The 13,713-nt window shown below is 38.5% G+C and overlaps 1 protein-coding gene across 1 annotated transcript in view; it reads right to left on the bottom strand.

Annotated features, from left to right (window-relative positions):
- The window catches only part of LOC149215075 (ACT domain-containing protein ACR3-like), a 43,074-nt gene extending 40,502 nt beyond the window's left edge, over window positions 1-2,572 (bottom strand). Inside the window, exon 1 of the mRNA XM_089389612.1 lies at window positions 2,510-2,572. Coding sequence (XP_089245738.1) covers window positions 2,510-2,572 — 63 coding nt within the window. The remainder of the gene's footprint in view (window positions 1-2,509) is intronic.
- Window positions 2,573-13,713: the final 11,141 nt, after the last annotated feature.

Genomic DNA, 13,713 nt, shown 5'->3' with positions numbered 1-13,713 from the left:
CATATTATATCCTCTTTTGTTCCCTTGTATACAGTGTCAAAATTTATGTCACATGATACATAGAGAACTTCAATGAAATTAAAAGTATGGCATGCTGCACTATTAATGAAACTTTTGACATCCATGATTTTCATCTATCATGTATTTAATGCTACATTTTTGTTAAACCTTGATTATGGCATTATTGTTACAATATTACACATCATAAATGAAACTAGACATGACATACATTACATATAAATCTAATCATGGTATAGTAAAAAATGCTTTTGATAATTTGAATGTCATAGATGCATGAGGCCTTTGTGATCATGTTTGATCACACATAGCATGTACCAATGTTGGGAGACACTTTAGGTTCTTAGCTTTGTAGCCTAATTTAGTAGTGAAGGTCTAAATACTATGTGGCTAAACTAAGTGAGAGAAAATGTGTGTGTGTTCAGGCTGAGACTAAGTAAAAGTACCAATTTGGCATAACTACCTCATTGGTTAGGGACATGTTTGTGCTAGGGATGTGAAAATGTCATTTTAGTTAATAATGTACATTCATTGCACACATAAAAGTGATTTGGTGAGTGAGTAACAAAATTAATAAAAGAGTAAATGAAATAACACAAATAAAGAAAGAAATTTGTAAGAGTGAGAGATTGCAATTTTGGAAATAAATAATAAAATAGGATAAGAAGAAATTATTTCTTTTGGATGAAAATATTTTTTTTTGATGCCTATATAACTTAAAAATTACTCATGGCAGGCCAAAATCTATCATATTCATAGTAGGACAAAAGATATCGATGGAAATTAAATTAGAACGTCAAAAGAAATGGAAAAACTATAAGAAATGGAGCTTAATCCATCTATGAAAACTCACAATGAGGATTTTACATCATGACCATTCCTTCAATAGTTGCACATATCCATGAAATGAGATGTCACCAATTTTTTGTGCAATAAATGTCAAAATCCCATCAAGATTCAAGGTGAAACTTGAATTAGGCCATTTAGATCCCAAGACCGTTAATAGGTGGTCCTTTGGTAGCACAAAGATCCCTTTATGCATGGGATTCGCCTATGGGATTGAGATTCATTTACACTTGGAGATATATTTTGTTGTAGTCCTCAGAGATAGTCTTCGATTGCTTACAAGACCAGTGCCTGAGCACATCTAATCTAAATGGAAAATGGCATCAACCCATGGTATTCATCCACCCATGGAATTTACCCATGGTATTGTAAGTGGCATCCACCCATGGTATTGATGCACACATGGTATTGTAAGTGACATCCACCCATGATATTCATTCACCCATGGTATTTTCCCATGGTATTCATTCACCCATGGAATTGACCTATGGTATTGTGACATCCACCCATGGTATTCATTCACCCATGGAAGTTTCCCATGGTATTGTAACTGAAAAATACTATAATTAACAATTCGCATTTTGTAATAAGAAAATTTTTCTACCACAACATAACTCTTACAGTCATTCTCCATTTTAATAAAAAAAACTATGTTGTTCTCTTTATTGGGCATTCTCCTCTTTTTATTCTGGCATTTCAATCTTTCAGATCTTGGGGCACCTCTCCCCCAAAATACATTTCAATCTTTTAGATCTTCGGGGGTCTCCCCGAAGATCTGAAAGATTGAAACGGATTTTGGGGGAGAGGTACCCCAATATGAAAAATTGAAATGCCATAATAAAAAAAGGAGAATGCCCAATAAAGAAAACCACAAAGAATTTTTTTATTAAAATGGACAATAACTTTAAGATCTACATTTTGGTAGACAAAATGTCCTTTTACAGAAAGAAACTTGTTACTTATAGTATCTTTCAGTTACAATACCATGGGACAATTCAATGGGTGGATGTCACAATACCATGGGTCAATTCCATGGGTGAATGAGTACCATGGGTGGATGTCATAAAAGCATGTGAAAATACCAACGGTGAATGAATATCATGGGTGGATAAATACTATGGGTGGATGCCACTTACAATACCATGGGTGGATGAATAACATGGGTGGACGAAGACCATGGGTTGATTTCATTTTCCATTTTGATCAACATCTAAATTTGTGTGTCTCAAATGATTTATAGGAAAATGCAGATATTATATATATATATATATATATATATATATAGGAAATGTGTTGGTTTATTTATATAAAGGAAAAAAACATGAATTTATGGTACCTCCTGACAATTTCTGATCTCAAAAATATGAATGAAAATAGCGGAGGTTGATTAATTCAAGGGCTTACAACTTAATAAGATTTTGCAGAGCATAAAATTGTTTACATAAAAAATCTTTGCACTAATTATCTATAACAATGCTATCAATAAACAACTAGAATATATAGTAACTTGAATGTTGACTGGTAGTTCGCGCAGGCCTCTGAAGAGCGATGACAGGATTGAAACCCTGTAGAACCCTGAACTCGGCTCAGCAAGCTAGCCTGCAACACCAACCATTACAAGGCACATCTGTAACGGAGCTCTCACCTGACTCACTCCATGCACAACTCTGGGTGGGGGGTTCGACCCCCCTTCTTTTACACCTTTCATTTTCGGCAACATCCCAATGGAAACCCCCAACTTCCCTACCAGCTCCAGATATGAGGGAATCAGCCACGAATCAGAGCCAAAAGGAAATGCATCAGTGGGGCACAACCCCAATCGACAGAGCGAGCAAGAATCGTCCCAATGCAAGCCCATCGCGAAGGAAATACCAAGACTAATCATTGAATATCCATGGATAGACGAATATAGAGACGACATGAGAAAACATGCCATGATCTGCAGATTCATGGGGGTTCGACTGAACGAAAAGGCTCTATGCTGGTGGATAAACCAGAAATGGAAACCCAAAGGAGATTTCGAGCTTCAGCTGGGATCAAGAAGCTTTTTAACTGTCATCTTCGCCCACAGGGATGACTGAGATCGTATCTTCGAAGGAGGACCATATTTCTACAACTCTGTCGGACTATACATCACGTACTGGAGGCCAAACTTCGCTCCAGAACAGGAGGATTTCAAAAAGATTCCAGTATGGATTCACCTTCACTCTTTGGCTATGGATTATTGGAACAAGAGAATATTGGAGGCCATAGGAAACCAGCTGGGAGTCTTCATCAAAGCCTCAGATCTAACAATACAAGGTAAGTACACTGCTTGTGCTAGAATCTATGTTTACCTGGATATTTCAGGATGCCTCCTAGTCCATATGGAGCTAATCCATAGAGGAGTGCACTGGAAGCAGACCATTGATTATGAAAATATCCCATTCAAATGTTGAACCTACCGCTAGCATGGACATCTCGGCCACGGATGCCCTGTCAATCAACCACAGCCCAAAGCACAACAGGAACAAGTGGATACTCGAGCAACTGGCTTCACCCCCGCTTCAAGAAAGAATACATGGAAGAGAAGAAAAAAGGCTCCAAAACAATCCACCAATACTACCCCCACTAATAATACCTCCACCCAGCAAAATAGCTTTGAAATTCTGGGCAATCTTGACTCGTCGGAGCACCCATCAGCTCCTCAGGCCCCCACTAATCATAATCTAACAGATTCAAGCCAACCCACACCTACCACTAATGCCCTAAGCTCAACCTCTGACCCAACCCATTCCTAGGCACCGCAACACCAACAAGACTCCTCTTCCCTTCAGAATATCACATTCCAAACCTCAACTCAAACCCAGCAACGCATAGAAATGCATTTAGATCAGCCCTCCACAACCCCCTCAATCAATCCTGTGGAGGAGATCCTTGGTGATATAGATCTTCAAAAGGTCAACAAGCAATGGTCCAAATTAGGAGTCGATGCCATTCCTCAAGACCATTTGCAGAAGATAGAAATGACCTACTTCTAGTTGGAATACATCAACCAGAATGTACCCAAAAGGCAATGGGGAAATAGTAGCCAAACCAGTATACAGGCCAACATGGATCTGGATCAATATAAACCATAGGGACTAGGAAGAAAAAGAGGGCGCAAATCCACAAAACAGCAGATACAAGAGCTGGGCATATGCCTAATCAATGAGGGGAAAATCAGGGCATTGGTCCTTTCTACTCCAAATACTGCTCAATGAAAATCACAACCTAGAACATCAGGGGGCTCAACGACACCTCCAAACGAAGGATCTTGAAAACTGCCTATTCTCGTAGCACCCAAACATCGTCCTACTAGAAGAATCCAAATTCTCTTCCAAGAGCATGGAAACCCTCAAAAAACTTGTTTCCAACAGTCATCAATGCATCAGCATAGATGAAATGGGGCAAGCAGGAGGGTTGATCACATTTTGGAACAAAAGCAAATTCATAGTACAAAATGCTCTGTCCACCAAGCACTCTCTATCGGTGATTTTTAACATGCCAGATTCAGGGCAATCGATCTGCGTTACCAATGTATATGGACCCCAAGGACTTCAGGAAAAGCTGGAGATGCTGCTAGACCTGGATGAAGTTAGACAACACCATGGGGCAGATCACTGGATTTTAGGAGGAGACTATAATATGATTACCAATCTAGCAGAGAAAAATGGAGGCCTAGGAAGAGTGGATAAGGACTCAGAAGCATTCAACACTTTTATTGCTGCTTTCAAACTCATTGACATCCCCACCATCAATGGTCTACATACCTGGAACAATAAGCAAGGAGGAAACCGACAGATAGCTTCAAGGCTTGACAGATTCCTCATGTCGGAATCCATTCTGTTGCAAAACATAGACATGGAGGCCAACATTCTGCCCATAGGAGGATCTAATCACTGGCCAATGTAGATCCACTTCACCAATTTGGATAAACCCCAGAACAGATCTTTCAGATTTGAGGCCTTTTGGAAAGAGCACCCATAATTCATGAAGAACATACAAAACTGGTGGACTGAAGCCACCATAAGGAGTGAAAACATCATGTACATAATCCAACAGAAGCTCAAAACCATAAAGACCAACCTCAAACAATGGAACAAAGATACCTTTGGCGACATAATTCAAGCCAAAAGAGAACTTGAGGTAAAAATGGCGAACCTCCAGCAAACATTGATCACAGAAGGGCCCAATGAGGAGCAAAACACTCAAGAATCGATTCTGCAAAGGCAATGGGAAGAAAGACTAAAATAGGAAGAGCTACTGTGGAGACAAAAATCGAGAGTGTGATGGTTAAAACAGGGCGAGCGCAATACCATCTTCTTTCACAAGTCTACCATCTAGAATAGAGCTTTTAATCGCATCCTATCCCTCAAGACTACAGATGGCGATCAAGTCTTCTCAAGGGATCACATCGGATCTGAAGTCAACTCCTACTTCACCTCTCTTCTAAGTGAACCCTTTCAAGATCGATCCCAAGCCATAAAGGAAATTTTGGGGGCCATACCTAGCTTAGTTATAGAGGATCAAAATGCCCTGCTTCTAAGAGAGTTTACTGAGCAGGAGATTGAAGAAACTGTCTTCTCCATGGCCACGAACAAGGCCCCCAGACCTGACGGATTTACAATTGAATTCTTCAAGGAGTGCTGGCCCATTATTAAAGCTGACCTTCTTATTCTTGTAAGAAGCTTTCACAGAACCAAGAAATTCCTACCTGCCATCAATGCCACTTTCCTCACCTTAATTTCCAAATCGAACCAGGCTGACTCCCCTGATAAGTTCCGCCCCATAGCCCTTCGCAATGTCCTCTATAAAATCCTTTCCAAATTGATGGCTGAAAAACTTAAATCCATCCTCCCCTCAATCATCTCTCAAGAGCAAACTGGCTATGTCGAAGGAAGGCAGAACACTGACAGCATAATCCTCACCCAAGAAGTATTTCACTCTCTCAAAACAAACATATCTCCAAGCATGTTAATCCAGCTTGATCTGTCCAAAGCCTTTGACAAAATCAGCTAGCAATACATGAAAGCAATCCTTTAAGCTTTTGGATTCAGTCAGCTATGGACAAACTGGATAATGGAACTGGTTTCAGGTGCCTTCTTCTCTATTCTGCTAAATGGAGGACCCCCACAACCCTTCAGTCCATCCATAGGTATAAGACAAGGAGACCCCCTGTCCCATTTTCTCTTCATCATAATGGCAAAAGGACTAGGAAGATCCTTAACCAAGGCAAAGTAGCAGAACCAACTCAAAGGCATCAAACCGGTAAACCAAGGACCCACTATAGCGCATCAGCGATTTGTTGATGATACCATGCTCATGGGCGTCCCCATAGTATAGGAAGCTCGCACCATCGACAAGGTGTTAAAAACCTTCTCAGAAGCCTCAGGTATGGAAATCAATCTTACCAAATCCAAACTTTTTTTCTTCAACACATCCATTCCTGTGCAGAGAAATCTTAGCAGAATTCTGAATATTCAAAAGAACTCCCTTCCAACCAAATACCTTGGTATACCGCTTTCGGAACATGCCTACATATCGAGCAAGTGGGAAGCCCTTCTCACAAAACGAGAGCTAGGCTAAGCAGCTGGACCCACCGGGCACTAAACATGGCCAGCAGACTAATATTGATAAAATCCATCCTTCAAACCATGCCAGCCTACATGTTCTTAGCACTTGCAGCCCCTAAGGTGGCTTACAAGACCATCCGAAACATTCAGCACTCCTTTCTCTCGAATGGACCCTCTAATAAATCCAAATGGGCCCTCCTCAAATGGACAAACATCTGCAAACCAAAAATGGAGGGAGGTTTGGGCCTCCGAGACCCTGAGATATTAAGCAAGGCCACAACAGCAAAAATCTGGTGGAGATGGGTTGAAAATACTGACTCCCTCTGGGGCGCCCTGTAGAGAGCGAAGTATACAACCCAAATCAGGGACAAAGACCTCATTCGGCTTACAGGCACCACTCAAGGATCCCCAATATGGAACACAACCTGGGAAAATAGACATATTGTTCAGTATCATAGCTTCTGGGAAGTACACCAAGGCAACACAGCCCTATTTTGGGAAGATGCCTGGCAACAGCTTCCAACCTTGGAACACCCAGACTAGAACACTCTTAAAAGAGCCATGCAGGAGGAAGGCATGATTACGGTAGAAAACTACTGGCAACCGAAAAGCGAAGCAACCATATGGCAGAACTAGATTTCCAGATAACAATGGCATACCCCAACAGGCCCAAGGAATGTATACCATTTTCTACAAGACTTGGACAAAAGAAGAATCCTCAGATCCAACAAAGAGGACATCCTAAGATGGGGAAGTAACCCCAAAGGCACATTCAATCTCAAAGAAGCTTATAAGCTCTTGGTGTCCTCCTCGGATCAGCAATCAGACCACAAATGGTAAACCCTGTGGAGTAGAGTAACTTGGCCAAAAATCACACTCTTCTCTTGGCTAGTCCTGCATAACAAGGCTCTCACATGGGACAACGTTCAGAAACAAGGTTTTGTAGGCCCTTCTCAATGTATGCTCTATGAGAATGGTTCGGAAATGCTCAATCACCTGCTCAATACCTGTCCCACGGCTTGCTATCTATGGGATGACATGGCCATGGTCTTCAGACAATCAGATAGAGATAGAAACTCCATCCAAATTTCACTAAGCGAGTGGACATCTTCCATATCCTCCAACCCCCTGGTCAACAGTGCTTGGAATCTAGTTCCGGGCGCATTAGTTTAGATCCTATGGAAAGAGCAAAACACAAGAATATTCAAAAACTTAGCCACAAGAGTACACATGCTGATAAGGAAAGTTTGACTGCTCATCACAGGAACAGTCAACGCCATTGGCATATAGAAGATAGAGGGCAACGCATCTCCAAACGAGGCAAGAATAATATAGATCCTGCATCTTCAATCAAGGACCAACTCTGCTGGAAGGAACCAAACCTCAACAGTAATGACATAGGACAAATGGACCCTGCCACCCATTAACACATTCAAACTCAATTTCGACGGGGCTTCAAGACAAAACCCGGGCATGGCAGGCTATGCAGGAGTAGTTTGGGATCACACAGGAGCAATTCACCTAATCTATCACGGAAATCTCAGAGTGAACACCAATAATGCTGCAGAACTGATTGCTCTCCTCTAAGGCCTCACTCTGGTTGATCAATACAAACTCCTACCTCTGATAGTGGAGGGTGATTCAGAGATAATAATAAGGCTGATCAGGAAACTCCAGATGGGTGCACAAGTGCACAAAGTAACCCCAAGCTGGAGGCTGTCAGCAATACTAAAAGATCTCCAAGGCCAACTTTGCAACATGAAAGGGATCACCTTCCAATCTGTTCGAAGGAAAGCAAACAAGCTAGCTGATGCATTGGCAAATGAAGGGATCGACTCCAATCTCACAGAGTACCACAGCCTTTGGCAGAATCAGGAGGTGGGAGAACTCAAAGCCAACTGCCACAATATCCAACAATCGGATATGCAAGCAGAAGCCTATGCCACAAGAGGTCCTCGTTACAAGAAACCATGGCAAGCTCAAACAATGCGCGATCAATTATGAGCAAGTCACGCCCAAGGGAGAACACAGCGAACAAGATCGGGCAAAATCAAGCAGCATCCCGTCATACCGGTCTTTGGAAACGAAAATCCACTTTGCAGAATGCTAAATCACAATCTCCAGACAATGCAGCTCTATGCTGACCGGACTTTTTGGGTGTGCCAGAGCGTATTGAGCTACAAGGATAGTTCTACTGACCAAGCGACCTTAATCTTCAGTGAATATATCCATTGGAAGCAATATCTCCGGGAGGTCACATTGACTCCCAAGAATCTATGTATTTTTATACAACTAACTAATATAATCTGCATAACTTAAAAAAAAAAAAGATTTTGCAGAGCATATGATAGAGGACAAAGAGAAGGACCAAATCATCACATAGAGCATAAGGCTTCAAACATTCTACACTTAACACATAGGGATTTATGCTTTAAGGATTTCTATACTTATTTGAGTTACAAGTAGTAATAAAGGGTGAAGGAGGGGCAGAATGCTATGATTCATGTGTTGCAGATTTAAAGATATGATTTCAACAACCCACATAGGTATATGCATCAACAATATTGGGAAAATTGAATCTTTGATATAATTACAAGCACTTGCATTCACATATCAATACAAATAAATCTATGAGGATGCTTGAAACATTTCTAGCAGCTATAATTTGCATGAATATAGAGAGGAAATATGAACATAAAATTAGATTTAACAGAATGAACACATACTATAATCCTTGAAGGGGGAATCAACGCCATATACTTCATATTCAGAAAAAAAATATCTGAGTTACAAAGAAAAGTAGTTTGAAAATGGCATGTAGTATTTTTTATAGAATTTCTAAACCTCTTCTAAGTCTTGCTTTCCCCTATTTATATAGAGAGGGGAGAAAGAACATTCATTACAACAAAATATCTCTATCCTAGTCTTTGTTAGGATATTTCGACATATAGGAAATAGTTAAGTATAACTTGGTCTAGTGTAGAGTTAGGTAAAATGTGTTTCTTTACTCTAAACTTTCGTAATTTATAATCCGATGGTGAGTATATGTTCTAAACATTGAGTAATTTGATGGTTCATTCTCTCCTCAATATTACCGACACTCAATCCGTAACTTAACACCTAATTGGTCCATGACCGCTATTTAAAGAGCATGGAGAGTGACTGTTCATGCGAGAAGCTTATCTAATTTTCTTTCTTTTGTTAATAAATTTCCTGAAGTGGCTGCATTGGCTCAGGCCATTGAATCTCTCCATCTTTGAGGGTCCACGTCAAGAATATTGGTGTATTAATCTGTGATCTATTTGTGAGCAGTGTCCTTTAGTGTTCTATCTGAGGAACTTACCTTGTAAATTCCTACATGCTATCAGAGCTATTTGAGGGCCGCATCCATTGGTAATCCAAATCAGATGCCGATACAACTACATCTGACTCTCATTTCCTATATCTACTATTTTTGACTACTTTCAAGTCACGAGTAATGCTCTGTTGTGTTAGGAGAATCTGTTCTAGTGAATAACCCTTTTCGTTTCATGTGAAAAGGTTGCTAGTAGCCCTAGCTACATAATTTTTTAGGTCTAGAAGTATACAATCTTTATTTGTAGTTTTAGTTTATTGATCTCCCTTTTTTATATTACCAGATCTATACCTTTCATTTCTATGTATGCCCTTTTTGCCCTGAGACTCTGTGCGATCTGGGCAAACCAGAAACAAAAAGGAAGGATTTTTCTTATGCGTATGCTCTTTTCCATCGTGCCTTAGTGTGATCTTGGAAAATTAGAAACATTGAGGAAAATATTCAGTTTCAGGTGAAATATAACTTCAAGCCATAAGGTTTGGTTTTTTTATGTCTATGTTGGGTTGTGTGGTTGTTTTTTTTGTAGGCAAAAAGGGATTTCTCATGTAAGCACACACCCCACAGCTTTAACGACTAAAAATAAAAATAAAAATAAAAAAATAAAATAAAAATTGTTCTAAAGTTACTTATGTTTTGTAGTTATGTTCTATAGAACATGTACCTAATGTTTTATATCTAATTTATGTAAAAGTGTTCTCACCCATTATAGAAAGTGAGTCACTTATAATTCCAAAGTCTCTTTATCTTTTATTTAAGCTACAATTTAGTGTGTAGCAAATAAATTACGATTGTAAAAGTGACTTCCACTTATTTATAAAAGTGAGTCACATAATATTTTTTTTTCAAAGTGAGCTAATTAGATTAAGTTTGGAAAGGGGGGGGGGGATTTTTTTAAATATAACATTATCATTCACTTCCGCACATTCACGCACTTTTTCAGCATCTTCAACAACTTTTCTTCTAAACACCATAACTTCTTTATCCGAAAGCCACTTTCAGAGGAATATTTTTTTTAACCGATCGATTTTTTCGAGATATTTCCATTCGAACACTTAGTTTTAGCATCTACAACTTCAACTTCTATTAAAATGGAAAGTCCATTGTAAATTATTCTTGACAGTACCAACTACTTCCAATGCTAGTCCTACATTGTGGATTTACTTAGAAGTAAAGGGCTTTACAAAATAGCCTTAGGCAAAGAAACTAAACCTAAAGATGAAGATAAGATAACTAAATGGAAAAATAGGAAATGTCAAGAACATGGATTGATAGCAATGTCTATTTCTTTGAACCTTAGATTCCATATCGAAGAAATTGCCACCCCTAATGAAGCAATGAAACAAATCACTAATTTTTTTGGAATTAAAAATGAAATTAGAGCCCATCAACTTGAAAATGAGTTTCTTACCTTGGATCCCAATAATTTTTCTTCCATTGAAGATTTTTCGTCCAAGTTTACGACCCTTAGACTTCTCTTGGAAGGTGTTAAGGTTAGGAAAGAAGATGGTAGCCTTATCTATTCATTGTTACTAATTTGGGACCAACCTACTCTATGTTTGTTTCTGCATTCCATTCTACAATAGAAACCTTTATTTCTCCAGGACAACACTACAAGTCACCTTCTTTTGATGCCTTTTCAGTTTTGTTTGGTTGTTTTGCAGCAAATGAGCAGTGCCTCCTTACTGAAACATACTTGAATAACTTAGATAAGCCTCATTTACATTAGTATTAGTGAATGTTTTTTGTGTTTTTGTTCATCATTTACAATCCATTGTTGAAAAGTTGTTTAAATCGATTTGTTTCTTTGGTACAAAAAGTTTCGTAATTGTCATTTTTTGTCGAAAAGAGAAGTGTCATAAATTCTTCCTTCCCTTGATAATCGATTGAACTTTTCTTCATGTACTTGGTTTGATTTGTTTATATTCGAAGTATCGAAAGCATTTTTATTCAAAATTGAAAGTGTCGTTTAGACTCTTCCTTTCTCTTTTGAAAACAATGTAAACTTTGAAACGGGAACTATAAACTCAAAATGGGAACTCTGGCCAAAAAACCCCAAAAAACATCAAAAACAATGCTAAAAACGAAAAGTGTGCATACTCGAACGATGTTTTTTTTTAGGTGTGAATTTTGAACGTGTTTTAAAAATGGCGGTGACTACGAAATTTACTACGAAATTTTCATGCAAAATATAGCTTCAAAACGAAAGTGATGCTACTGGAATAACGTTTTTTTTTTTAGGGTCAATTTTCAAACTTTTTAAAAAATGCTAATAAAACCAATTTTTTATGTCTCAAACAAAGTTAATTTTTAAGGAAAAAACACATTAATGTTTCTGGTAGAATATCATTTTTCTTTCCCAAGTATAAATTTAACATGTTTTCAACCACACCATGCTAGATACAAAAGAAATTGAAATTTTTTCAACTATAAAATTAAAAAACCATGACATTATGAACAAAGTATATCATTGAATGAAATCAAAAGTCTTTATTTGTATATTGAATAAAACAGACATTATATCTCTAATTTGATATTGCATTGTAGATATTTAAACAATAAAATTTATCATACTTAAGACATAATCCAACAACATAAAAATGCTTCATTAAATATGGTTAAGGATGAACACATCTAAAGCTTTCGAAATCAGAACCCTCACAACTCTGTTCCATATACATTTCAATTCTTAAACCCTAGTCAAATAAATGCATGTCGAATATGCATAATAACTATGAAAATTACCACATATTCACACAAAGAGTAACATGGAAGCTTAAGCTTTAGGATTAAAATGTATTATAGGAAACCATGACTTCTAGAGGTTACAAAAGACTACAACCTCAGCCAAAGATACTGAGAATTAGATTTTTGAGCATAAATAGAGAAAAACAACACTCATTTTAGCTAAATATCAACCAGAGAGAAAAAGTTGATCTGTGAAGGCTCAATACTTTTGAATTGACAACTCAAACATGTATTAAAATATGTTCTGAGGTTCAACGCAATAAACAAACAAAAAAATCATAAGTTCATCACCTCTGGACATAAAAAGTCTAAGTAAAATTATACGCTCTTTAGAAATAAGAGTCTATAGCAGTCAACCATAGATCTTACATGTAAATAAATGTTACATAAAGTTCAAACTATGCCTCTATTTCGAAACCCCTATTACACAGAGCAATGGCCTAAATACGCCCAAATTTACAAAGCGATGGGTCGAAGCCACATAAGGCAACCCTAGATATAGATGTTTAAGTTATAAAAATTGCTTCACCATAGCTCCAAACGATGGACAAACCCTACAAGAAATTAATCTCTACAATTTAGAAACTCTAACACTTTGGCTGCAAAACCTTCTTTAGAACTAAAAGAAAAAGGAGTAAGTACTCAGTGCAAGGTAGGATCAGCCATAATCGAAGCCGGATTGAGAGTTTCTCCACAGCGCAGCAGAAACCCCTGAACCTGTAAAGGAAATCTACCACGGAGGATGGAAACAACATTAGAAACCCTCGTACGAACAAAATTGTAGTCATTTGTAAGAATAGAAAGACCAAAAATGATTTCAGAAGTACTTATCCTCGCAAAGCATGGTGAGAACCCCATTGCTGAGGAATGGAACTCTGACAACATTAAGAAGAATCAAATGCTTTATGTTCGACCAACCCAGACAAAACCATAGCGATGGAAGACGAAGAGGATAAGCAAACATAATACATCCATGGTCGAACAAACCAGAAGGCACTGAGCACAACCATGAAACCCTGAATAGAGTTGGTCTCGCTCTGGAATGACACAAAGACTTGACAGAGATGCTATTCCCAGGAAATGTAGAAACAACTTCACCAGCAGCCGCCCGATGCAGCAAGTAGCCAAGAGTCGTTGATGAGAATACGGATCCCG

Source organism: Pinus tabuliformis, chromosome 1_1 (assembly GCF_031772625.1).
Source record: "Pinus tabuliformis cultivar Carrire ecotype Pingquan chromosome 1_1, CPIR1, whole genome shotgun sequence".
NCBI lineage: Eukaryota > Viridiplantae > Streptophyta > Pinopsida > Pinales > Pinaceae > Pinus > Pinus tabuliformis.
This window is presented reverse-complemented; position numbering and strand designations above follow the sequence as displayed.